The sequence below is a fragment of the Trichechus manatus genome, unplaced genomic scaffold (genome assembly GCF_000243295.1).
Source record: "Trichechus manatus latirostris isolate Lorelei unplaced genomic scaffold, TriManLat1.0 scaffold00078, whole genome shotgun sequence".
NCBI lineage: Eukaryota > Metazoa > Chordata > Mammalia > Sirenia > Trichechidae > Trichechus > Trichechus manatus.
Window position 1 is genome coordinate 11338003 of NW_004444014.1, and position 25678 is coordinate 11363680.

General features: G+C 38.2%; 1 protein-coding gene across 8 annotated transcripts in view; it reads right to left on the reverse strand.

Annotated features, from left to right (window-relative positions):
* The window catches only part of KIAA1328 (KIAA1328 ortholog), a 354269-nt gene that overhangs the window by 202670 nt on the left and 125921 nt on the right, over positions 1-25678 (reverse strand). For all 8 annotated transcript variants that reach the window (XR_002824780.1, XR_002824781.1, XM_004380903.2 and 5 more), the window contains exon 6: positions 5456-5583. Coding sequence is in view for 6 of the 8 variants with exons in the window: in XM_004380903.2 (XP_004380960.1) it covers positions 5456-5583 (128 nt within the window). In the remaining 2 variants the exon portion in view is untranslated. The remainder of the gene's footprint in view (positions 1-5455; positions 5584-25678) is intronic.

Sequence of the window (25678 nt, forward strand, 5' to 3'; positions counted from 1 at the left end):
TCTTTGTAAATCCAACATCTGAACTCCTCGGTTTACGCTTTTCTGTTTTTTTTTTTTTTTTTTAACATTGTTGCTATTGTTGTTGATAACTGGATATTTGAAATAATATATTGTAGTAACTTTAGATTCTGATTCCCCTCCCTGGATTGTTGTTGATGCTGTTTTTTGTTTGTTTAGTGACTTCTCTAGACTAATTCTGTGGAGTCTGTCTCCCCCATGGTGTATGGCCACTAATTTTCCTGCTGAGTTTTCTTTCTTTTTTTTTAATCCTAATTTTTTTTTAAGACTGGCCACTCCTATGTAGTTCATTGGTCAGCCGATGTTTGGACAGAGGCAGTGCTCAAACACATGAACCAGTAAACCTTTCACTCTTTGCTGACTGGAGAAGAAAGTGTTGGTTGGAGAACACAATCAAAGTTCAGACAGTTCACATACTTGTTCCAGCTTTTATTTTCCATCAGGCCCTCTCTTGTCTCCTTTCCATGTGTACCAGGACTCACATTAAACCGGGGATGTGTGGTTAGTTAGCACACTCTCTGGTGTCTCCTGCATGTGTGTGCAGCTCTAAGCATGTATGAAGCCTTCCAGAAAGCCAAAAATATGTGGAAGCTTATCAAGGCCCAGTATGGCTGTTTCATTCCCCCAATCTCTCTGTTAAATTTCTGGCTAGCCTGCTAATATGATGCTTGCCCTGACCAGATGGCAATCTCAAGTCAGCTGTGATGCTGACTACCCTCTTGTTGCCAAGACTGGTACTGTCTTAGACAATGCTCAGGAGCATGGGTTATCTCTGTGCTCTGCTCCAAATCAAAGGATCTCCCTTTGCAGTGAAGTTGCTACATTTTACAGCTTGCTCCACCCTGGTGAAACTAATGCATGAATAGAGATGGAGGTAGGAATGGAAGCAGTCCCAGGCAAATACACCACAGGCTCCCTCTGTTTTTACCTAAGGTTCAGTTGCTTTTCTTGAACAGATGCTTTCCAATTTGTTGTACGCCTTTGGTTGATTTCCAGTCTCTTGAAATCATTGCTTTTGACAAAATTGTCTAGCTTTAGCATTGTTTTGGAAAAAGGATTTGCCAGACTCCTGACTTCGACATTCTAGAAGTTTGATCCCCAAGACACAAACGTTTAATGACTGTTTTAAGCCGTCTGTGTGTGTGTTTGTGTGTGTGTGTGTGTTAAAGGGGCAGAAAAAAACAAATTATCTAGTGAGTAAGCTTCTAAACCCCAAGGTCTGCACATAGTGCAACTCGTGGATCTTATTTAATACATAATTTCATTTAATCTTCATAATAACTCCATGAGGTAGGTATTATTATATCCACTTCAGAACTGAGAATACTGAGGAAACTGTATGCTATAAAGGGGAATTCTCAAATTAGGTGTGTAGAGATAAAAAATGGAGCCCTGGTGGCACAGTGGTTAAGTGTTTGGCTGCTAACCAAAAGTTCAGCAATTCAGATCTACCAGTTGCTCCTTGGAAACCCTATGAGGCAGCTCTACTCTATCCTACAGGGCCGCTATAGGGTCCCTATGGGTCAGAAATGACTCTAAGGCAATGAGTTCGACTTTTTTTGTTTGGAGATTTAAAAAAAAACAAAACAAAAAACATAAATAAGGACTGGTCCTGTCCAAAAATAAGTTTTTAATTTCATTGGAGAGATTAGGTTAGCTAGAGCAAATGACTCAATATATCTGTGGCTTTCAACAACAAAAGTTTTTCATGCACATTATAAGTTGGCTGAGGCTCTGTTCCACATTGTTCTTTCTAGGGTCCAAGCTGGAGGAGCAGTTCCTATTTGGGATACGTCATTTTCATAGTAAAGAGAAAACAGCATGGCTGAAAAAGGAAATGGCTCTAAAGCTTCATACTGGCATGTGCCATATACAATTTCTGCTTACTAAACAGAACCAGTGATTTGGCTAACCCATCTGACGTTAATGTGGTGGGAAAATGAACTCCTCCAATAGGAAGGCACAAAGATCACATGGCAACAGGTAGGGAGACATAATCAACTTACAGGGAGGGTGACAAATAATTGGAAAACAGTAAATCAATATATCATACATATGTACATAAGGGATTGAATGAAGCGAAGAGATCAGAGTCACTGCAGGATGTAGGCTGAATATGAAAAGGCTAATGTCAATAAAATTGATATTTTATGTTATGGAATCTTCTCCTTTAAATCACAACTCAGTATCAAACTTAATGTGACTAGTCCTATAAGTCCTATGAAAGCACAAACTTTTTTTCTGTGAGCTTAGTAGCACACTTGAGCCAGACATTATATTACAGATATCCAAAGAGCATGATATCTTCTTTGATTTAGTTTGTCACTTAGAATACCTCTGGACAGTATGGTGAAGCTTCTGTAGTGCCAATAAAACCTAGGGCTTCTTATAACAAAGTAGTATCTACAACTTGAAGATAGCTTAGTATTACAGAAGTAAAACACATACTACACACCAAATACATATTTAAACATGTAAAATAAAATTAGAATTAAAATGGTAAGGAGATTTATTACATGTCTATATATGATAGTTAACCAAACATATTTAACCAAATGAACGTACAAAAACAGTCACAGAACAGAAAGTGATCCCAAAACTCTGTGGCCCTAAGCAGTACAAAAACTCTTTTAATAAAACTACTGAGACTAGTGACAGAAAGCACCAAGAGGCATTATAACATATAATCAGCAATAACTTATCTTTAGCATATTTTGGGTACCTAGTCAGCTTTTAACCTAGACCTACATTAGGAAACAGGGGACAAGTAATTATGGAAAAAGTGGAAAAGTTTCTGCACCAGGCCTTTTATAAGGTCAGAAGAGCAGAAGAGCAGAAATGATGCCTGTTCTTACAAAAGCTTGATGAGGGAAACGGATGAATAAACAATTTTTACAAAACAAGAAAGGTACTATGACAGAGATGGGCACAATCTATTTGTGAGCACATAAAGAGGACGCTTATCTTCACTACAGGGTAAATGGGGGAAGGCAAAGAGAATGACGTCAGTTTACCCATTCAGGTTCAGAGTCTTCACAAAGATGTCCTTCCTGCCAAGAAGTGGCCTATCAACTAAATTTACCCACTTCCCATGAGGAAAGAAGAGAAGGTGCTTTTCCTTTGCTCAGCTTAGAGAAATCTGTCACAAAGAACAAACCAGACATCTTGGGAAACAAGGTGACTCTCTCCACTTTGTATCCAAAATGAAATTTATTTTCCCTCTCTAGATTCAAATGGCAGAGCCTACAAGCAGCTTTCAATTCTCAGTTTCATGTTCAATGTATATAAGACATAATCCAAACCCTGACCACTAAATACTTCCTGAAAACATGGTTTTAAAATTTTCTCAGGATTAAGTCAAAACAAAAATTCAAAAGTAGTCCTCTTTTTGAGGGTATACTCTTCCCATACACTTGCAGTATTTTCATTCTAGTACTTGTTATTTTTTTAGTTTTTCCCTTCAAGGTTAAGGTTAAGGGAAGCAGTTTTAACTATGATCGGGCTCTAGTGAAACCTCCAAGAAATCACCAGCTTAAACATAAAATACTAACACCTAACAAAGTTTTGTTTTTTCCCATTTTCAAAAGTAAATAGAAGAAGTTAGGCCTTTTTATCTACATGTCTATAGAGTCCCCTGGTGACTACTTCTCAAGTCTGTATCCTTAAGGATGTAAGACTGCATTTATACTGGCAATTGGAAGGCCCCTCCCACTCACTTCCCATGTCCTTGCAAAGTGGGTTGCCCTTCAGTTGTATGCCCTCTAAATACAACTATGTCACGCAGAGGGAAGCGGGAATGCAAAAACAAACATCAAAAACATGATCTTCAAGCTACCATTTTCTCTAGCCTGACCAAAAGAGCAATGGGCAAAGACCACATTAAAAACTACCTGACCGTTTCCAAAGTGGCAAGTAAAACTCATATAAACAATTAAAAATAAGCTGCCACTTTCTTCCCTCTCATTGTACAATCTAGCTTTTCAAAAAACAGAACGAAAGAAAATATTTCAAACGACAATATAGATAAACAGGGTGCAGCTCTCCAACCTAACGCAATGCACTGAACAAGATCAAAATCACTGGTTGTGCGAGTCTGTGAAGGGTGTGTCCAGTGTATCCTTGCCATGGGTCCTGTGTCACTGTTTACATGATCTATTTGTGTGGTTAAACAGCTCTTTACTTAAAAGAGAAAATAAGTTCCTTTACAAAGTTATTAAATTATATGTTTAAAAGCTAAAGGAAAAACAAAAAGAGCTGCAGAGTATTTATAAAACTATCTTTTTATAAAAAAACAAAACCAAAAAAAAAAAAATGCAAGAACAACATCTGACCCTATCAATGGAAAAGGGTAGAAAGTGTAAAAGAAACTTCGCTAGTTTAAAAAATTTTTTTAAAAAAGCCCTTTCTTGTAAACTTACGGACAACTCCTTGCAGCTGTTGGAGTTTAGTTTTTATATACACGGAGTTATCAGATGTTATTTATAAAACTTAGTTTAAAAAAGACAAAAAAATGGCCATACTTTGGCCATTTCTTGAAAATTTTGTGACTTCAGAAAATTATTATTATTACTTTTCCAAACTTCAGGTTCAAAGCTGGAGAGCCCTTGGCCAAAATTCTTAACCTGTCTGAGACAGTTGTCTCTAGTCTGAACAGCAATGGTATCCTTTAGAAGGGTTGCAAAAACCCCTAAAGTCTGATCTTAAGAACTGATACCATTTCAAAAAGGAGGAGAGGAAGTGTCATATTTTGGCACTTCCTATGAAAGACTTTGACTCTACTCAGTTCTTTCAACAATGTTTTAATATAGAAAGCTTATCTTAATCTACTTAAAGATTTAAATCCATATGGATATGAAAAACACAACAAATATCAGCTGTTAGGGGGCAAGAAGTATCTTTTTTCATATCATAAATGGTGTGGTTCTGTACATTCATTTAGCTTTATAATAAATACCATTTGATGATATGTATATAAATGTTGATATATAAAGACTCATATATTTGTGTGATTAATACATATATACACACATATAATCACGGAAAATATTCCAATTTTCATTTTCACTCTTCTAAAAAAGTAAACATTAGTTAGGAAAGGTTTATTAATGTTTTCCATAAGGACACTGAATAACAAGCAGCATATCTGATTTTCTTCACTAAGCAACAGAGCATTGAGTTCTCTTTACCATTCCTGCTGTGCTTTCATACAACCAGGAGCTTCCCCACTGACCCACAGCCTGCTTCAAGTGATCATTCCTGACTTCTGGCCCCAGGAACAGGAAAAGGAAAAGGAAAGACAGAGGTCAAAGACACCAACTCAATCACATGCTATATTTACATGTTTTAAACAATATACTCTGAGACAAAGGAAAAGGAAAATGACTCTTCTCACATCTTGCTGATGCATTAGAGAACAGTTACGAGTAAAGATGCTTACCTGTTGCTCTTGCATTTTAGCAGCACCAAGTTCTGAGAGTGACATGGTGAGCTTCTCCTGCTGTTCTGATAGATATTTCTGATAGAGGCTTAAAAGTTCTTGGCATTCTCTATATTGTAGCTGAAGAGGTGAGATTGCAAATTAAGGGAAAAAACTGTAAAAACTGATTCATACTGCATCTATCAGTACTGCTTTTCAGATTCCAATACACAAAATAGGGAAAGAAATGCAACCATATTTGGTGAGAGAACAGGTGGGTGTAAACTCTTCAGATGAACACAGCATATGTATCCCAAAAAGAACTGTGAAAAATTAATTCACAAAGACAATAGCAATGATCATCTAAATTTCTCTCTCAAATCTTTAAATCTGAAGAAATAACAACAAACGTAAGGACCATATATGAAAATTAACTCAAAATAGATCAACAACCTAAATATAAGAGCTAAAACCATAAAACTCTTAGAAGAAAACACAGGGATAAATCTTCAGAACCTTGTATTTGGCAATGGATTCTTAGATACCAAAATCATGAGGAATAAAAGAAAAACAAACATCAAAATAAAAAACTTTTGTGCATCAAAAGACATCAAGAAAATGAAAAGACAACCAATAGAATGGGAGAAAATATTTGGAAATCATATACGTGGAGAAATTAAAACCTTCATCCATTGCTGGTGGGATTGTAAAATGGTGCAGCTGCTGTGAAAACAGTTTGGTGGTTCCTAAAAAAGTTAAACACAGAATTATTATTTAAAAAAAAAAAAAAAAAAAAACAGTTGCCATAGAGTCGATTCCGACTCATAGTGAAACTACAGGACAGAGTAGAACTGATCCATGGAGTTTCCAAGCAGCAGCTGGTGGATTCAAACTGCCAACCTTTTGGTTAACAGCTGAGCTCTTAACCACTGTGCTACCAGGGCTGTATAGAATTACCATACGACCCAGCAATTCCACTCCAAGGTATATAACTGTCTTAGTCATCTAGTGCTGCTGTAACAAAAATACCACAAGTGGGTGGCTTTAACAAACAGACTTATTCTCTCACAGTCTAGTAGGCTAGAAGTCCAAATTCAGGGGGCCAGCTCCAGGGGAAAGCTTTCTTTCTCTGTCTGCTCTGGAGGAAGGTCCTTGTCATCAATCTTCCCTTGGTCTAGGAGCTTCTCTATGCAGGAATCTTGGGTCCAAAAGATGCATTCTGTTCTCTGCTCTGCTCTCTTGGTGGTATGAGGTCCCCCTGTATCTCTGCTTGCTTCTCTCTTTTATATCTCAAAAGAGATTGCCTGAAGACACAATCTAATCTTGTAGATTTCATGAACATAACTGCCACTAATCCATCTCATTCACATCATAGTGATAGGATTTACAACACATAGGAAAATTACATCAGATGACAAAATGGTGGACAATCACACAATACTGGGAATCATGGCCAAGCCTAATTGATACACATATTTTTGGGGGACACAATTCAATCCATGGCAATACCCAAAAGAAGTGATAGCAGGTACTTAAACAGATACTTTTACACCAATGTTCATTGTAATATTATCCACAATAGCACAAAGGTGGAAACAACTCAAATGTCCATCAACAAATGAATGGACAAATTGTTGTGTATATATACACAATGGAATATTGCTCAGCCATAAAGAGAAATGAAGTTCTGATACATGCTAGAACATGGATGAACCTTGAAAACATTATGCTAAGTGAAAGAAGCCAGACACAAAAAGTCACATATTGTATGATTCCGCGTATATGAAATATCCAGAATAGGCAAATCCGGAAAGAAAAAAAAGCATATTAGTAGTTATCAGAGGCTGAGGGGGAGATGGGAACAGGGATGTGGAGTACCTAACTGATGTAGAGTTTCCGCGTGGAGTGATGACAAAGTTTTGGAAACAAACAGTGGTGATGATTAAAACATTTGGATAAAAAATATTGTGTGATTAGTGCAACGAGATTATACACTTGAAAATGGTTAAAATGGCAAATTTCATATTATGCATATTTTATCGCAATAAAAATACATGCAGTGACATGCAAAAGAATGATGTTGGACGGATGGTATGGATTGAACTGTGTCCCCCAAAAATATGTGTTGTAAATCACCTGTGGTTATAATCTCATTTGGAAATGGGTTCTTTTGTTATGTTAATGGACAGGATGAGTATAGGGTCTGTCTTAAATCAATCTCTTTTGAGATATAAAAGAGATTAAACAAGCAAGCGAGAGAAGCAGAGATGGGGGAAGAGAGATGCCAAGCCACATGAAGTTCACCCAGGAGCAGAAGTTCAGAAGAAACAAGGACCTTCCTCTAGAGCCAAAAGAGAAAGCCTTCCCCTAGAGCCAGCACCCTGAGTTCAGACTTCTAGCCTTCTAAACTGAGAAAACATATTTCTGTCTGTTAAAGCCATGCATTTGATGTATTTCTGTTATAGTAGCACTAGATAACTAAGACAGAATTTGGTCCCGGAAGAGTAGGATGCAACTCTAACAGATACCTAAAATGTGGAAGTGGTTTTGGAATTGGCTAATGAGTACAGGCTAGAAGAGTTTTAACATGCCAGTCCTGGTGAGAGCTCAGAAGGAAGTGAGGAGAGCCTAAGAGAAAGTCTCTACCATATTAGAGAATATCTACGGTGCCAGCAACAGAAAGTTGCTAGGAATGTGGATGTTAAATGTCTTCTGGTGAGGCTTTAAAAGAAAATGATGAACATAAGATTGGACAAGGGCGACTGCTTCTTATGCAGTGGCAAAGAACTTGCCTGAATTACGTTCAATTGTTTGGTGGAAGGTAGAACTTGTAAGTGATGACCTTGGATATCTGGCTGATGAGATTTCTAAGCAAGATCTCAAAGGGGCCACGTGGTTTTTCCTTGCTGCTTATAGTAAAATGTGAGAGGAAAGAGATGGACTTAAAAATGAATTGTGTAAAAGGAAAACAAAACTTAATGATTTGGAAAATTCTGTTGTACAAACTAAGGACGTGTGTCCTAGAATTTTCACCAGGGACATACCTACACAATCTTTTGTTAAACAGATTAAACCTGTGATTAATGGATCTAAGCAACTACCATAGCACAAAACGCATCAGCTTAGACCAAAGGGTACAGACAAAGGACAAAAGGAAAAGAATGCCGTCTGCCTCTTGGAATGCTACAGGCAGGAAACAGGCCAAACAAGCTACAACTGTTGTCCTCTATGAAAAGAAAAGACCATCCCTGGAGCAGCTCAGGAGATCAGTAGAACTGCTGGAAGGAGCACAGAAAGCAGGGCCTTCTCAGTTTTAAAGCGTGGGGCCACAGCCTCCTAGATTCCAAAGAGTACGATCTTCACCAACTCTGTTCTGGAGTGTGGGGCTGCAGTAAAGGTGTGCCAAGGGGATAGCACTGCCACCCAAAGCTTAGGGAGCAGGGCTGCCAAACCCAAGGGGCAGAAAACAGGGCCTGCCAGGGCCAAGGGGGTGAGGTTGCCACTCAGATGTACTAGGAAAATAGGGCCTCCCAAAGCCAAGGTAGCAGAGTTGCCATCCCAGTGGGCCTGGAAGGCAGAGCTGAAGCCCAGGGCTGAGGGGCCTCCAACCAGAATGCAGAGAGCATGACCAACTCCCAGAGCCTGGAGGGCAGGGCCATTGCCTAGATGGTCTCAGAGAACAAATGATTATTTTCAAGTGTTAAGAACTAATATAAATTGTTCTGCTGGGTTTTAGACTTGCTGCTGCCCATTATCCCTTCTTTCCCTCCAATTTCTCCCGTTTGTAATGGAAATGTCTACCTTGTACTTGTTCCACCACTATACTTCAGAAATAGATAACTCGTAATTTAGATTTCATAGGTTCACAGATGAAGAAGAATTTTGCCCCAGGATGGAATATGCCTAAAGTCTCACCCATATATTTGATTTAGATGATTCAGAAGATGAGATTTTGGAATTGGAGTTGATTTAAGACTTTTGGGATGATGTGATGGGGTGAATGCGTTTTGCATGCGGCAAGGACATGATTTTTAGGGAGTCAAATGGTGGAATGTTATGAATTGTATCCCCCCAAAATTATGTGTTGTAAATCCTAATATCTATATTTGTGGTTATAATCCCATTTGGGAATGGGGTGTCTTTGTCACGTTAATGAGACAAAATTAGTGTAGGGTGTGTCTTCAGTCAACCTCTTTGAGATATAAAACAGATTAAAAAAGCAATCAAGAGAAGCAGAGATGGGGATAGAGAGGTGCCAAGCCACATGAAGATCGCCCAGGAGCAGAAGTTCAGAAGAGACAAGGATCTTCCTCCAGAGCAGACAGAGAGAGAAAGTCTTCCACTAGAACTGGCATCCAGAATTCAGACTTCTAGCCTGCTAACCACCACTCATCTGTCAGTTTGTTGTACTGTGGTGGCTTGCATGTTGCTGTGATGCTGGAAGTTATGCCACTAGTATTTTAAATACCAGCAGGGTCACCCAAGGTGGACAGGTTTCAGCAGAGCTTCCAGACTAAGACAGACTAGGAAGAAGGATCTGGTGGTCTATTTCTGAAAAAATTGGCCAGTGAAAACCTTATGAATAGCAGCAAAAACACTGTCTGACAATAGTACTGGAAGATGAGCCTGTCAGGTTGGAAGGCACTCAGAAGATCACCGAGGAAGAGCTGCCTCCTCAAAGCAGAGTCAACCTTAACGAAGTGGATGGCGTAAAGCTTTTGGGATCTTCATTTGCTTATGTGGCGTGACTCAAAATAAGAAGAAACGGCTGCAAACATCCATTAATAATCAGAACGTGGAATGTACAAAGTATGAACCTAGGAAAATTAGAAGCGGTCAAAATTGAAATGGAACATAAAAAGATCGATATCCTACACATTACTGAGTGGAAATGGACTGGTATTGGCCATTCTGAATCGGACAATCATATGGTCTACTATGCTGGCAATGACAAACTGAAGAGGAATGGCATTGTGTTCACCGTTAAAAAGAACATTTCAAGATCTATCCTGAAGTACAACACTGTCAGTGATAGGATTACATCCATATGCCTACAAGGAAGATCAGTTAATATGACTGTCATGGACTGAACTGTGTCCCCCCAAAATATGTGTATCAATTAGGCTAGGCCATGATTCTCAGTACTGTGTGATTGACCACCATTTTGTCATCTGGTGTGATTTTCCTATGTGTTGTAAATCCTATCACTATGACGTGAATGAGATGGATTAGCAGCAGTTATGCTGATCAGATCTATAAGATTAGATTGTGTCCTAAGCCAATCTCTTTCGAGATATAGAAGAGAGACACGAGCAGAGAGACATGGGGACGTCATACCACCAAGAAAGCAGCGCCGGGAGCACAGCACGTCCTTCGGACACAGGATTCCTGTGCAGAGAAGCTCCTAGTCCAGGGGAAGACTACTGACAAGGAACTTCCTCCAGAGTCGATAGAGAGAAAGGCTTCCCCTGGAGCTGACGCCGTTAATTCAGACTTCCAGCCTGTTAGATTGTGAGAGAATAAATGTCTGTTTGTTAAAGCCATCCACCTGTGGTATTTCTGTTATAGCAGCACTAGATGACTAAGTCACTGATTATTATTCAAATTTACCCACCAACCACTAATGCTAAAGATGAAGAAACTGAAGATATTTACCAACTTCTGCAGTCTGAAATTGATCAAACATGTAAGCAAGATGCATGACAATTACCAGTGAGTTGAATGCAAAAGTTGACAACACAGGAAGGATCAGTAGTTGGAAAATATGGCCTTGGTGAGAGAAATGACACTGGAGATCACATGATAGAATTTTGCAAGATCAATTACTTATTCATTGGCTATACCTTTTTTCAACAACATAAATGGCGACTATACACGTGGGCCTTGCCGGATAGAACACACAGGAATCAAATCAACTACATCTGTGGAAAGAGATGATGGGGAAGCTTAGTATTACCAGTCAGAACAAGGCCAGGGGCCAACTGCAGAACAGACCATCAATCACTCATACACAAGTTCAAGTTGAAGCTGTAGAAAATTAAAACAAGTCCATGAGAGCAAAAGTACGGCCTTGAGTTTATCCCACCTGAATTTAGAGACCATCTCAAGAATAGATTTGACGCATTGAACGCTAATGACTGAAGACCAGAAGAGTTGTGGGAAGACATCAAGGACATCATACAGGAAGAAAACAAAAGGTAATTAAAGAGATAGAAAAAAAAAAGATCAAAATAAATGTCAGAGGAGACTCTGAAACCTGCTCTTGAACGTAGAGTAGCTAAAGTGAACGGAAGAAATGATGAAGTAAAAGAACTGAAAAGAATATTTCAAAGGGTAGCTCAAAAAGACAAAGTATTATAATGAAATACACAAAGACCTGGAGTTAGAAAACCAAAAGAGAAGAACATGCTTGGCATTTCTCAAGCTGAAAGAACTGAAGAAAAAACTGAAGTCTCGAGTTGCTATACTGAAGGATTCTATGGGCAAAATACTGAACGACTCAAGAAGCATTAAAACAAGATAGAAGAAATATACAGTCAACGTACCAAAAAGAATTGGCTGACGTTCAACCATTTCAGGAGGCAGCATATGTCCAACAACTGATGGTATTGAAAGAAGAAGTCTAAGTTGCCCTGAAGGCACTGGAGAAAAACAAGCCTCCAGGAACTGACAGAATACCAAGTGAGATTTTTCAACAAGCAGAGGCAACGCTGGAAGTGCTCACTCATCTATGCCAAGAAATTTGGAAGACAGCTACCTGGCCAACTGCCAAATATCTGTGACCATTCTAGAGAAAGGTGATCCAAAAGAACATGCAAATCATCAAACAATATCATTAATCTCACACGCAAGTACAATTTTGCTGAAGATCATTCAAAAATGGTTGCAGTAGTATATTGACAGGAAACTGCTAGAAATTCAAGCCAGATTCAGAAAAGGACGGGCAACAAGGGATATCACTGCTGATGTCAGATGGATCTTGGCTTAAAGCAGAGAATACTAAAAAAACGTTGACCTATGTTTTACCAGCTATGCAAAGGCATTCAGCTATGTGGATCATAACAAATCACAGATAACACTGCGAAGAATGGGAATGGTGTTGGCGAAGAATATCGAATATACCATGGACTGCCAGAAGAATGAACAAATCTGTCTTGGAAGAAGTACAGCCAGAATGCTCCTTAGAAGAGGAGGATGGTAAGAGTTTTTCTCATGCATTTTGATCATGTAATCAGGAGGGACCAGTCCCTGGAGAAGGACATCATGATTGGTAAAGCAGAGGGTCAGCGAAAAAGAGGAAGACCCTCAACAAGATGGACTGACACGGTGGTTACAACAATCAGCTCAAACACAGCAACAATTGTGAAGATGGCGCAGGACTAGGCAGTGTTTTCTTCTGTTGTACATAGGGTTGCTAAGAGTCAGAAACAACTCGACGGCACCTAACAACAACATACACTGCTGGTGGGAATATAAAATGTTGCTGCCACTCTGGAAAACAATTTAGCAGTTCTGCAAAAAATTAAACACAGAATTACCATATTGACCTAGCAATTCCAATCCTAGTTATATACCTGAGAAAATGAAAACATATGTTCACACAAAAACTTGTATGTGCATATTCAAAGCATCATTATTCATGATAGTGAAAAAGTAAGAACAACCCAAGTGGCCATCAACAGATAAATGGATAAACAAAATGTGGTTTACTTAGACAATGGAATATTATTCGGCCGTAAAAAAGACTGAAGTACTGTTACATGCTGCAAAGTGGATGACCCCTAAAAATATTATGCTAAATGAAAGAAGCCAGACACAAAAGCCACATATTGTATGATTTCACTTATAGGCTATGTCCAAAAGGCAAATCCATGCAGACAAAGTAGAGTAACAATCGCCAAGGGTTTGGTGAGGGAAAATGGAGAGTAATTGCTAATGGGTATGAATTTTGGTGCTGGGAGGGTGATATAAAGAAAATGTTCTGGAATTAGACAGTGGTGATGGTTTCACAACTTTGTGAATATACTCAAAACCACTGAATTGTACACTTTAAAAGGGTGAGTTTTATGGTATGTAAATTATACCTCAATAAAACAGTTACAAGTACTCCTGGTGGCCCAGTGGTTAAGTGCTCGGCTGCTGAACAAAAGGTCGGCAGTTCGTCAGCAGTTCGAACCCACCAGCCACTCCATGGAAGAAAGATGTGGTATCTGCTTCCATAAAGATTACAGCTTTGGAAACCCTATGGGGCAGTTGTATTCTGTCCTATTGGGGTTTCTAGGAGTTGGAATCAACTTGATAGCAATGGGTTTTTTTTTTTGGACGGGTGCGGGGGTAAAGTGGTTATATTAACAAAAAATAAATGCAGCGTTGAAGTGATGACATTGTTCTGGAAAGAATCATTGCTACCTAATTCACATAGAAAGTTCTAACTATATAAACATAAAGAGATTATAATTATGTTTCTGTCTTGTTTGTTTTGTTTTGCATAACATCAGTTAAGTGAACGTTTCATTAATAAAACCAACACCAGGGAATATTCTGTCCATATACTTCTCACATTTTTTACAGTTCGTATGGATGAAAAACATAACAACCTAACCTGTGGTATCCTCTCCCACAGCTCCTCCAAACTTGCAAAGTGCTCAAGATGAAGGCACTAAATTGGAAGGTCATCTAGCCTCCCAGGTCAGGTGTCTGATAGAATACTACTTCTTGTGGTAATTTCCCACAGAGGTCCTATTTTTTCCTTCAGATCATTTCTGAACCTCCCTATTACTTAATATATACGTTATTGATATAAGAATTACTGTCCAATGAGATTATTTATTTTAAAACAAGTCATCATGATGAAGGTTGGGAGTAGTATTTCTTAAATTTCAAAAATGGTGACTGATCTAACCAGAACAATAAGAAAAATAAAAGGTATACAGATCGGAAAAGAAGAAGTAAAATTATCTCTATTCACAGATGATATGATCCTATATATAGAAAATTCCAAAGAATCCACAAGAAAACTTCTAGAGCTAATAGTGGAATTTAGCGAAGTTACAGGGTACAAGGTCAACAAACAAAAATCAGCCGGGTTTCTCTACACCAACAATGAGAAATCTGAAAGGGATAGAGAAACAATTCCATTTAAAATAGCAACTAAGAGAATAAAATACCTAGGAATAAACCTAAGCAGGGATGTGAAGGACTTAAATAATGAAAACTGGAAAACGCTGCTGAAACAGATTAACCAAAAAACCAAACTAAACCCACTGCTGTCGAGTCAATTCCAACTCATAGCGACCCTTTAGGACAGAGTAGAACTGCCCCATAGGGTTACCAAGGAGCACCTGGTAGATCTGAACTGCTGACCTTTTGGTCGGCAGTCATAGCTCTTAACCACTACACCACCAGGGTTTCTGAAACAGATTAAAGAAGACTTAAATAAATGAAAAGATGTTCCATGTTCATGGATTGGAAGACTTAGTATTATTAAGATGTCAATACCACCCAATGCAATCTATAGATTCAACACAACACTGATCAAAATTTCAACAGCCTTCTTTACAGAAATAGAGAAACCAATCTTCAACTTTATATGGTATGGCAAGAGGCCCTGAATAGCTAAAACGATATTGAAAGAGAAGACCAAAGTAGGAGGGCTCACATTTCTTGATTTTAAAACATACTATGCAGCCATAGTAATCAAAACAGCCTGGTATTGGTATAACAATAGATATGTAGATCAATGGAACAGAATTGAGAGTCCAGAAATAAACTCACACATCTATGGCCAACTGATTTTTGACAAGGGTGCTAAGTCTATTAGACGGGGAAAGAAGAGTCTTTTCAATAAATGGTGCTGGGAAAACTGGATTTTCACATGCAGAAAAATGAAACAGGATCCATGCCTCATACACAAACAAAAACAAATTCGAAATGGATTAAGGACCTAAGTGTGCAAACTAAAACCATAAAATTCTTAGAAGAACAAACAGGGGCAATGCTGTCAGGTCTAGCTTTCAACAATGGATTATCTAATACAATAACAAAAGCACAAATAGAAAAAGACAAAATAAATAACAGAGAACACATGAAAATTAAAAACTTCCATTCATAAAAACATTTTACAAAAAAAGTGAAGACAAGCTACCTGCTGGGAGAATCTTTTCAGAAACCATATATCTGACAAGAATCTCTAATAACCAATATATATATAAAACTTCGACAACTTAACAAAAAGACAAATAACCCAATCATAAAATGGGCAAAAGACCTGAACAGACATTTCACCAAAGAGGACATTCAAATGGCCACCAAATACATGAAAAGAAGCTCAGTATCATTAACCATCAGAGAGATGCAAATCAAAACCATAATGAGATACCATTTCACTCCCACTAGGATGGCTGATAATAAATAAATCAATAAAAAATGTTGATGAGGATGTGGGGAAATTGAACCCCTTATCCATTGCTGGTGGGTATGCAAAATGGTACAGCTGTTGTGGAAAACAGTATGGCGGTTCCTCAAAAAACTAAAACTAGAACTACCATATCCCAGCAATTCCACTCCTAGGTATATACCAAAGAGACTTGGAAGCAGAGACTCAAAAGGAGACTTGTACACTAATACCCATTGCAGCACTATTCACAATAGCCAAAAGCTGGAAACAGCCTAAACAGTCATCAACAGATGAATAAACAAAATACAGTACATACATACAAATGGAATACTACTCAGCCAATAGGAGAAATGAAGTCTTGATACATGCTGCAGTATGGATGGAGCTTGAAGACATTATGCTGAGTGAGATAAGCCAATCACAAAAGGACATATACTGTATGACCTCACTTATATAAAAAGACAAGTGTATAGAGACCGAAGTTTATCAGTGGTTACCAGGGACAGGAGGGAGGGAGAAAGAGGGGGTTAACAATGATGGAGATACTGCACTGATTCAGGGTAGGGTTGCATAGCCAATTGTAATTGCTGTCAGTAAGTTGTATACCTGTAAAAAGTTGAATTGGGAAAAGCTGCATAGTGTGATAGATATATTTATAACAACGACAAAAAAAGGTTTCTTCTGAGGCTGCTTATGTACAACCAAACACCTCATGGGATTTGGTTCCTTGGCTGGAGGTTTAGGGTTTTAGTTTCATGGGACATCACAGTTAATTGGCTTGATAGCGTGTTTAGTGCTTCCGTTCTACCTCCTAGTTCACTGCATAGTGCCTGGGGTCTTAAAAGCTTGCAAGCGGCCATCCAAGGCACAACAACTGGTCTCTATTCACTCTGAACAACAGAGAAGAGGGAGTCAGGAGTAGGAGGAGTATATGGAATATGTCACTAATTGCCTCCATGCGATGAGACCAGAAGAACTGGATGGTGCCCAGCTACCACTACTAAATATTTGATAAAAGATTCCATGGAAGAATCTTGATCAAAAGAGGAGAAAATACAGAACATAATTTCAAATTCTCATGCACGCTAGACCTTCTGGAGTCATGGAGGGTGGATGAACCCCTGAAACTACTGCTCTGAGATAATCTTTAAACCTTAAACCAAAAATATTCCCTGAAGACATCTTAAAACCGAACAAAGTTTTTAGTTAACTAATAAAAAAAGGTCTGCCTTGAGCATTATGCTCTCTTAAATACTACCTATATGGGATCAAATTGACAACAGCGACTTGAAAGACTAGATAGGAACCTTAGGCGGCAGTGAGTTTATGTTAATGAGGGACTAACAACTCAGAAAAAGAGGGTGAGAAAGGTTGCACACCTTGAAGAATGTAATCAGTGCCACTAAACAGTACATGTAGAAACTGTTGAATTGGTATACATTTTGCCGTGTATATTCTCAACAACAACAACCAAATGAACAAAATTTAGAAAAAAAAACGGTGACTGGTTTCAGTATTCCTTAACATTTTACTCCAATCACTGCTTCTGGGCAGATTCCTGTTCTAATAGGTTTTGCCAATCATGACTGCATAAATAAGCGATTACTTCATTATTCTCATTATTAACCTTTAACACACACACACACACACACACACACACACACACACACACAGGAACCAGAGATGGCTTATACAGAACAGGAGCTGGTTCTCAGTAAGACGACAGGTGAGTAAGCTCAGAGAATACATTAATTAGAAGAGCCTGTCTGACTATTCAATATCTTAAAAGACAACAACAACAACGGTATAAACAGTAGTCTAACTAAACTAAGAGGTTTTCAAATTCAACTTAACCCATGTCAGACTAGCCGAGTTTTACATTTTTATGGTTTTTGTCAGCAAGCTCCAAAAGACAGGAATAATTTGTGGTGGTCCTAGGACTCTCTGCCAGGTACGATATATACATAAAAAGAATTTTTTATTCTAGCTGTTACCATAGGCAGTAATGTTTATAGTAGGTGAACATATTAGCCTGGACACAGAATATGAATTTTACTCATGAAAAAGCCAGCACAATTATATAGCCTAAGAGTTAAATGTCAGCATTTGAAGACAAATTATAGGCAAATTCCTTTAAACACGTTATGTAAAAGAATATAAAAACAGGCAGACCTATCTTTATCAATTTTTTATGTCCTTCTTAATTCACCACATTTCAAAACACCCCCCTTTCGTTTCTTCCCCAGCCCAGTGAGACTTCTACCCTCTATCTGGAGAGAGATATTTATGTTAGGAAAATGTGGGTAAAATACCTTCTTCATTGATTGGTGGGGGGAGGGGTTACAATGAAAGAGAAGATGTATTTAACTCAATCCTGGACAACTGACAGAAAGGAATGCAACAGTTGTAGAAAATCAAACCTAAGGGAAGGTGTGCACCAAACCATGACGTACAACTAGCACACTGAATTATTCTGTATATCACTGTCCAACCACCATGTATGCACTGAGAAAAATAGCAGTCATCACAACTTCTTCAAAAAAAAAAAAAAGTCTTGATAGGATAACAAGTAAATATAAATTAGTATTAAACAAGATGATATCAAAACCTAAACATCTATTTGATTACCTGAAATAGTTGATGGAAATGATGCAACATATATTTGAGGCAAAGCAAATACAGCAAAATGTTAGCAATTGAGGAATCTAGATGAAGGGTATATGGTGGTTCACTGCACTATTCTGTCAACTTTTCTATATATTTAAATTTAAATAAAAAGTTGGGAAAGAAATCCTGTATTTTTGTTTTTGTTTTTTATGATGATAAAGAACTTTTCTTCTACTGTAACTCAGCCTCTTCTCATCTTCCTATTTCCACCACAAGTTATTACGGGAGAAGTGGAAACCTAAGCATCAGATGACAAACTTACCACGATTTGATAATATACTAACTAGAATTTGACCTTTGAGCCAAGAAGAGGCACATCCAAAGCAGCAAAAAAGGTCACACAAATAAGGCCTGTAAAACGATATGGTGCTTCCTTAAAAAGCTAGCAATAGAAATACCATATGATTCAACTATCCCACTCCTAGAAATATATCCTAGAGAAATAAGAGCCGTCACATGAAAAAACATATGCACACCCATGTTCATTGCAGCATTATTGACAATAGCAAAAAGATGGAAACAATCTAAGCGTCCATCAACAGACGAATGGATAAACAAACTATGGTACATACACTCAATGGAATACTACGCAATAATAAAGAACAATGATGAATCTTCGAAACATTCCACAACATGGATGAATATGGGGGCATTATGCTGACTGAAATAAGTCAGTAACAAAAAGACAAATACCGTATGAGACCACTATTATAAAAATTCATGAAAAGGTTTACGCAGAGAAAGAAACAATCTTGATGGTTACAAGGGAAGGGAGGGTTGGGGAGGAAAAAACACTAAATATACAAGAGATAAGTGGTAACTTTGGTGAAGGGTAAGACAGTACACAATACTGGAGAAGTCAGCACAACTTGACCAAGGCAAGGTCATGGAAGCTTCACAGACACATCCAAACTCCCTGAGGTACAGAATTACTGGGCTAAGGGCTGGAGACCATGGTCTCAGGGGACATCTAGCTCAATGGGCATAACATAGTTTATATAGAAAATGTTCTACATCCTACTTTAGTGAGTAGCGTCTGGGGTCTTAAAAGCTTGTGAGCAGCTATCTAAGATACCCCATTGGTCCCACCCTGTCTGGAGCGAGGGAGAATGAAGAAACCCAAAGACACAAGGGAAAGATTAGTCCAAAGGACTAATGGACCACACCTACCACAGCCTCCACCAGACTGAGTCCAGCACAACTAGATGGTGCTCTGCTACAACCACAGACTGCTCTGACAGGGATCACAAAAGTGAGAGGAAAAACGTAGAACAAAAGTCTAAATTAAAAAAAAAAAAAAAGATTTACCAGTCTGACAGAGACTGGAGAAACCCTGAGAGTATGGCCCCTGGAAACCCTTTTAACTTAGTACTGAAGTCATTCCTGAGGTTCACCTTTCAGTCACAGATTAGACAGGCCCATGAAACAAAACAAGACTAAATGGGCACACCAGCCCAGGGGCAAGGACAAGAAGGCAGGAAGGGACAGGAAAGCTGGTAATGGGGAACCCAAGGACAAGAAGGGGAGTGTTGACATTTATGGGGTTGGCAACCAATGTCACAAAGCAATATGTGTATTAATTGTTTAATGAGAAACTAATTTGCTCTGTGAACCTTCATCTAAAGCACAGTAAAAAAATTCTAAAAAAAAAGCCTGTACAGATTTCTTCCAGACATGTAATAAATGTTTACTGAATACTATGTAACGGGCATAAGCAATACAAATGCAGTAAACACAGGGAGTAAAGCACAGACTTACGTGACCAACATTCTTGGCTCAAATGCAGATTCTAGTACTTAGTAATGATGTAACTTTGAGCAAGTAAGTTCCTTGGTGCCTCTTCTGAAAAGCTGGGATAATATCACCTACCTCACCTGACAGGGCAACTATGAATATAAATGAGATAATAAATGAAAGGTACTCAGCATAGTGCCAGGTACAAATATGTATTCAATAAATGATAGCTACTATTAAAAGAAAAAAAAAGACACCACTGGGCTGAGAGAGAGAAAGATTTAAACAAATAAAGATAAGTGGGCTAAGAGACATTTATACACAGGTTACAGTGGAGAATTAAAAAAAAAAAAGTGTAGGTGAGTAGTCAGCTTGACTAGCTTTTGGAGAGGCAGGGGGAGTAAGGAAAGGCTCCAGAGATGATGTGATCCGGGTAATGAGTTTTGAAAAAGAAGTACAGATGCATCAGGTAGGAAGGACAGGCAGTACTCTAGGCTGAGAATTCATCAGGAGCAAAGGCATAGAGCAGTGAAATCAATATGCGCATTAATAAGAGAACTGCAAGTAGTACAGCAATGAATGGTTAGCTAGTCATGAGTGGGGCAGAGTGAGTGAAAAGGCTGCAGAGACAAACAGGGGCCAGATCTTGAATGCTATACTAAGTTGTTTAGATTTTATTCCTATATAACTCATTGCTGTCTTATAATCAATTTGCATTTTATAAAGATTCCTTTGGTAGGAGTATGAACGATGGATCAAAGAAACCAGTTAGAAGATTGCTATAATAGTCTAAGCAAGAGATGAGAGGGTCCTGAATTGAGGTAATAGTGGTAAAAATTCTGTATGTGTGTGTGTGCAAGTGTTGAAGGGAAATTTAAGACAGTTTAGGACTTGGATGACAACATACATAACCAAATGAGCAGTACTATTTACCAAGACAGGGAATGCAGAATAAAGAAAAGGTTTTGGGGAGTGCAGCTTTAGACACACTGAGTTGGAGATGTTTGGGGAACATTTAGTGGAGATGGTCATTAGAGGACATTTGGACACCTGGGCCTGGAATTCAGAAAAGCAGTCTGAGAAGAAGCAGAGATTTGGGAGTAATCACCTCATATGTGGTAGCTGAAGACACAAGCGAAGGCAAGGTTGTCAAGGGAGTGTGTAGACTTCGTTCGTTCATTCATTCAACAAATAAGGTCCATAAAGGGCAGGAATTTTTGTGTGTTTTCTTTACTGCTGAATTCCTTGGCCTACATAATGTGTGCACAATAAATATTTATTGAATGAATAAATTCACTGAGTACCTTAACATCTGGTACCGTGCTAGATGCTAGACATACAACAATGAACAAGACCAACACTGTCTCCTGCAGGGACCTTACCGTCCAACAACGAAGGCAGGCAGTCAAGCACGTATTTATAATAACAAATGATGAGAGTAATGACAAAAACACTTCATAGTGCTATGGGAGCACTTCCTAAGGGGACCTAAATGACTGAGGAGCCAGGGAAAGTCTCTTGGAGAAAATAATGTTGAAATTGTGAGAAGATAACATGGCAATGTAACAGAACCTGTAAAGGGTAGGTAGAGAAAACGTAATCAACAGAGATGACAGGAAACAGTTCAAGAGAAGGAAGGAGAATTAGGAAGACAAGATGTTGAAGAAGACAAGAAAGAAGTTTTAAAAAGATGTAGTCAACTGTGTCCAATGCTGTAGAGATGCCATGTCAGTTAAGAACTGAGAGTTGAGAGGATCTGGCACTTAGGAGGTTATTGGTGGCCTTGCCAGGACACGTTTGATGTTACTTAGGTGTTCACCATTTTCACCACTGTTTAAAATGGTAGCTGAAAAGCTGTTCTATTTTCACCCCATAGAGGGAGAAGCTTCAGGAATAAGAGATGCTTTACTCAGGGCCATCCTGAAATAAAAACAGCTGACCACCTGGCTCAAACTCCAATGCAATCCATTAGTCACAAGACTCACAGGCAAATATAGAACTCAAAGATTTTCGCTACGACAGGCAGTCCCTTCACTCTGAACACCTATATCCTATATAAATACAGCATATACTGTTTATTCTGTTTAGAATGTTCTACCTACACCTAATCCTAGGAAATTCCTACTTATCCATTAAAATTTAGTTTTCGTGTCATCTCTTCCTCCAATCTTTTGCTAGTAAATATCAAATAGGTAAAATTTGATTATATCACCATTGTCTGAACTGGCCTGTGTGCTCCTGGAAATCACAGTACATTAATCTCGGTATCTCTCTATATACAGCAGGCTCTTTATAAATGTTAGGTGAATGAATATAGGAAAAGAAGTAAAGAAGGCCTTGTTTAACTTCATGTTATCTTTGCATTTCTAATTGAAACAGACCATAGATAAGACTATGTGGCCTTTTAAATAAACAAGAAGATGTCTAAAACTACTGATGCATTAAAAATCTTCGATTGTTCTAATCTCATAAGATTTTCCCATCTTGAAGCAAGTGTGGTTTCTAGCCATGTCATATTCCTCACCTCACAATCATTTCCTTTTCTCCCCCGTTAAAAAGTGCTCATTTTCTAAGATAAAAACACAGGAATCTGAGGTCCAAACTGTATATCTAACTTGTTAATATAACATATGGAATTCAAAATGGACTGTGGATAAAACAAAAATGTATTCCAAGATGAACTGGATAGCAGAGATAGACAAGAATTTCACATGAATGTTCCCACTCTTATTAAGTTTTGATCTGTGCTGGAATACAACCTACTGATACAAGTCTGAAATTTTCCATTTAATTACAAGAGAAATTTATGGTAAATGCAGTGCAAGACCACAGTGTCCTTCAATTTCCTGATTAAAGTATCTGCTGGGCAGGGGAACAAATATCTCCAAATCAAACAGGAGAAAATGAAACGTTCTTGAAATGTATAAATAGAAGAGTCAAATGTCCCACCCAGTATCTTCTGGACTCTACTGATTCTGCTTGTACAATGTCAATAAAAAATGAGCCATGGAAAGACATCTAATTAGAGGCTGTAACTAGCTCTTACAGAGTTTTCTAAGCATTACAGTCCCTACCTTGATTCCTGTTTCTTGCAGAGTCACAAAACAAACTGGGGCAGAAACAGACTTGGAGCCAAAATGCTTCGGATTCTGTCTTTTGCTCAGATTGTTAAGACTGTGGCTTTTCAGAAAAAAACCTATACAAAGGAGACCCAAGGTTAACTTCTCCAACTTTAAATATAAGGACGCTGAATTAAAAGTTCATACGCAAGTAAGTTATCAATGTGCCAAACAGACGTTTTAGTTCCTCTTTATAGATTCTTTTTCACACAATACTCTAAGAGAATATACATTTTCAAGCATTCATGGTAGATGATTTAAAAAGATTGCAAAAACATTTATACTAAAATGCGCTTTCTCTTGCTTCTAATCTTCTTAAATATTTATCTTTTGTTTAAAGGTCCTATGTTTTAGCTAGATCTAAAGCAGAATTTTTTTCCCCATTTAGAAAGGCTGCTTTAAAATTCTTTAACAGGCGATGGCACATATTTGTTCCAGCTATATTTTCTGCCCCCAGAGGTTTACTGGCCGGCATGTGGGCCACTCGAGTATGTTCTGGCACCCGTGGCGGATACTGGTGTAACTGCCTAAAAAACAAGGAAGTTGGTCTGCACCACATTTGAGTGTTGAGAGCCATTTGTATGAGGGGATGATTACCATAGGAATAATTGTGTGAGACTTTTGTGTCTTTTGGCTTCTGTACAGCAAGATAAGGCTTGCAATTATATTTCCTTTGTGTTATTGGGAAGGTACAGTTACCAGCATTAGGAAATGCTCAAGTAAAATGAGTTACTTTTGGGATGAAAAGTTTGTGATGCGCTTCCAGTGCCATGGGACCGATACGTATGTACCGTGTGTGTGATGTGCTTCATGGAACATGGGACAGATATGCTGCAGTTGCATTAGTCACATCCCTGATGACATTTTTAATAAAGTGCTTGCCACCCTGATGACATCTTTTATAAAGTGCTTACCTCCCTGAAAACAGTTTGTGATGCACTCCTGAGCCATGGGACTGATATGTACCGCATTTTTGATGTACTTCATGGAACATGGGACCTAGATGGCCCGCTTGCAACTGGCACCCCATTTTTTCAAATAATAAAAAACTACCAACAAATAATGATTCAGCATTCATTCCATTAGTTAAAAAAAAAAAAAAAACAAAAAACAAAAAAAAAATGGCATCACCAAAAAAAATTCCAGCCTTTTTTGAGATAAAGGAAGTAGACTAGAAGACAAAGGTGTTATTCCAGCTCTCCCTGCTCTTTCCCTTCACAAGAAGTTACTTTTTAGGGTGAACTGCATAACAGTTATTAACACGTGAAAATTTCCAATTTCAAAAAGGGTAAATTCCTGACAATACAGATCACTAAAAACAATCTGAACACTGAGCTCTCTAGACTCTGAAAGGCTAGTAAGTGAAGCTGCGTGTATAATACTTTGTGAAGCAGAGCTAAACATACCAAACAGGGGTCTACCTGCTCCAGCCATGAGGAACACCAGGCCAAAACTCCTTAGACAGAAGTCATCTCATTCTACTCCCTACACCTTGCAAGAAGAGAATCATTTTTGTCTTTAAAACAAACCCCTCCATGAGCTATCCACTTCAATATGTATCTTCCTCTCTTCATACTTCTATATTTTTCTACTTGAACTATTTATGTTACGTAAGCCCATCAATTTCTGAGTGGAGATGTAAACTGAGTTTAAGAGGTCCCTTAATCTTTTCTTTTCCAAACTAAGTAGTCTGGTTGCAATATGCTTTCCTCGTATATTTCATCATCTTTCAGCTTTATCATTTTTGTACTTGTCATTTCTCCCTTCTTCAAATTCCTCATTAGAGTTCTCTTGTAAGACTCGGACACAACCATTATCTATCTCAAAATTAAATGCATATATCACCAGAAACAGGTACCTGTACTAGAGCATCTGAGGACAGCTCAGTATAACAGTTACTTAGAGGTGGAGCTGGGGCACTTCTAAATGTTTTAAAGGTATTATTATTTAATCCTGATTAAAAGGAAATAAAACGTGTGAGGTACTATAACTATTCTCATTTTACAAGTAAGGAATTTGCAACAAAGAATGGTTAACAACTTACACAATGTTACTCTGCCAGTGAGCTGGGATTAAAGTCCTAGAACCACCAGAACAATGTGTCTATCCTTTATGTTTAAATAGCTTTATTGAGATATAGTTCACATATCATACAACTCACCCACTTAAAGTGCACAGTTCAATGGTTTTTAGTACATTCACATATATGTGAAACTATCACCAATTTTAGAATATTTTCATCACCTCAAAAACAAACCCCATACCCTATAGCTATTCCTCCATCCTACTGTCCAGCCCTAAGCAACCACTAATCTATTTTCTATCTCT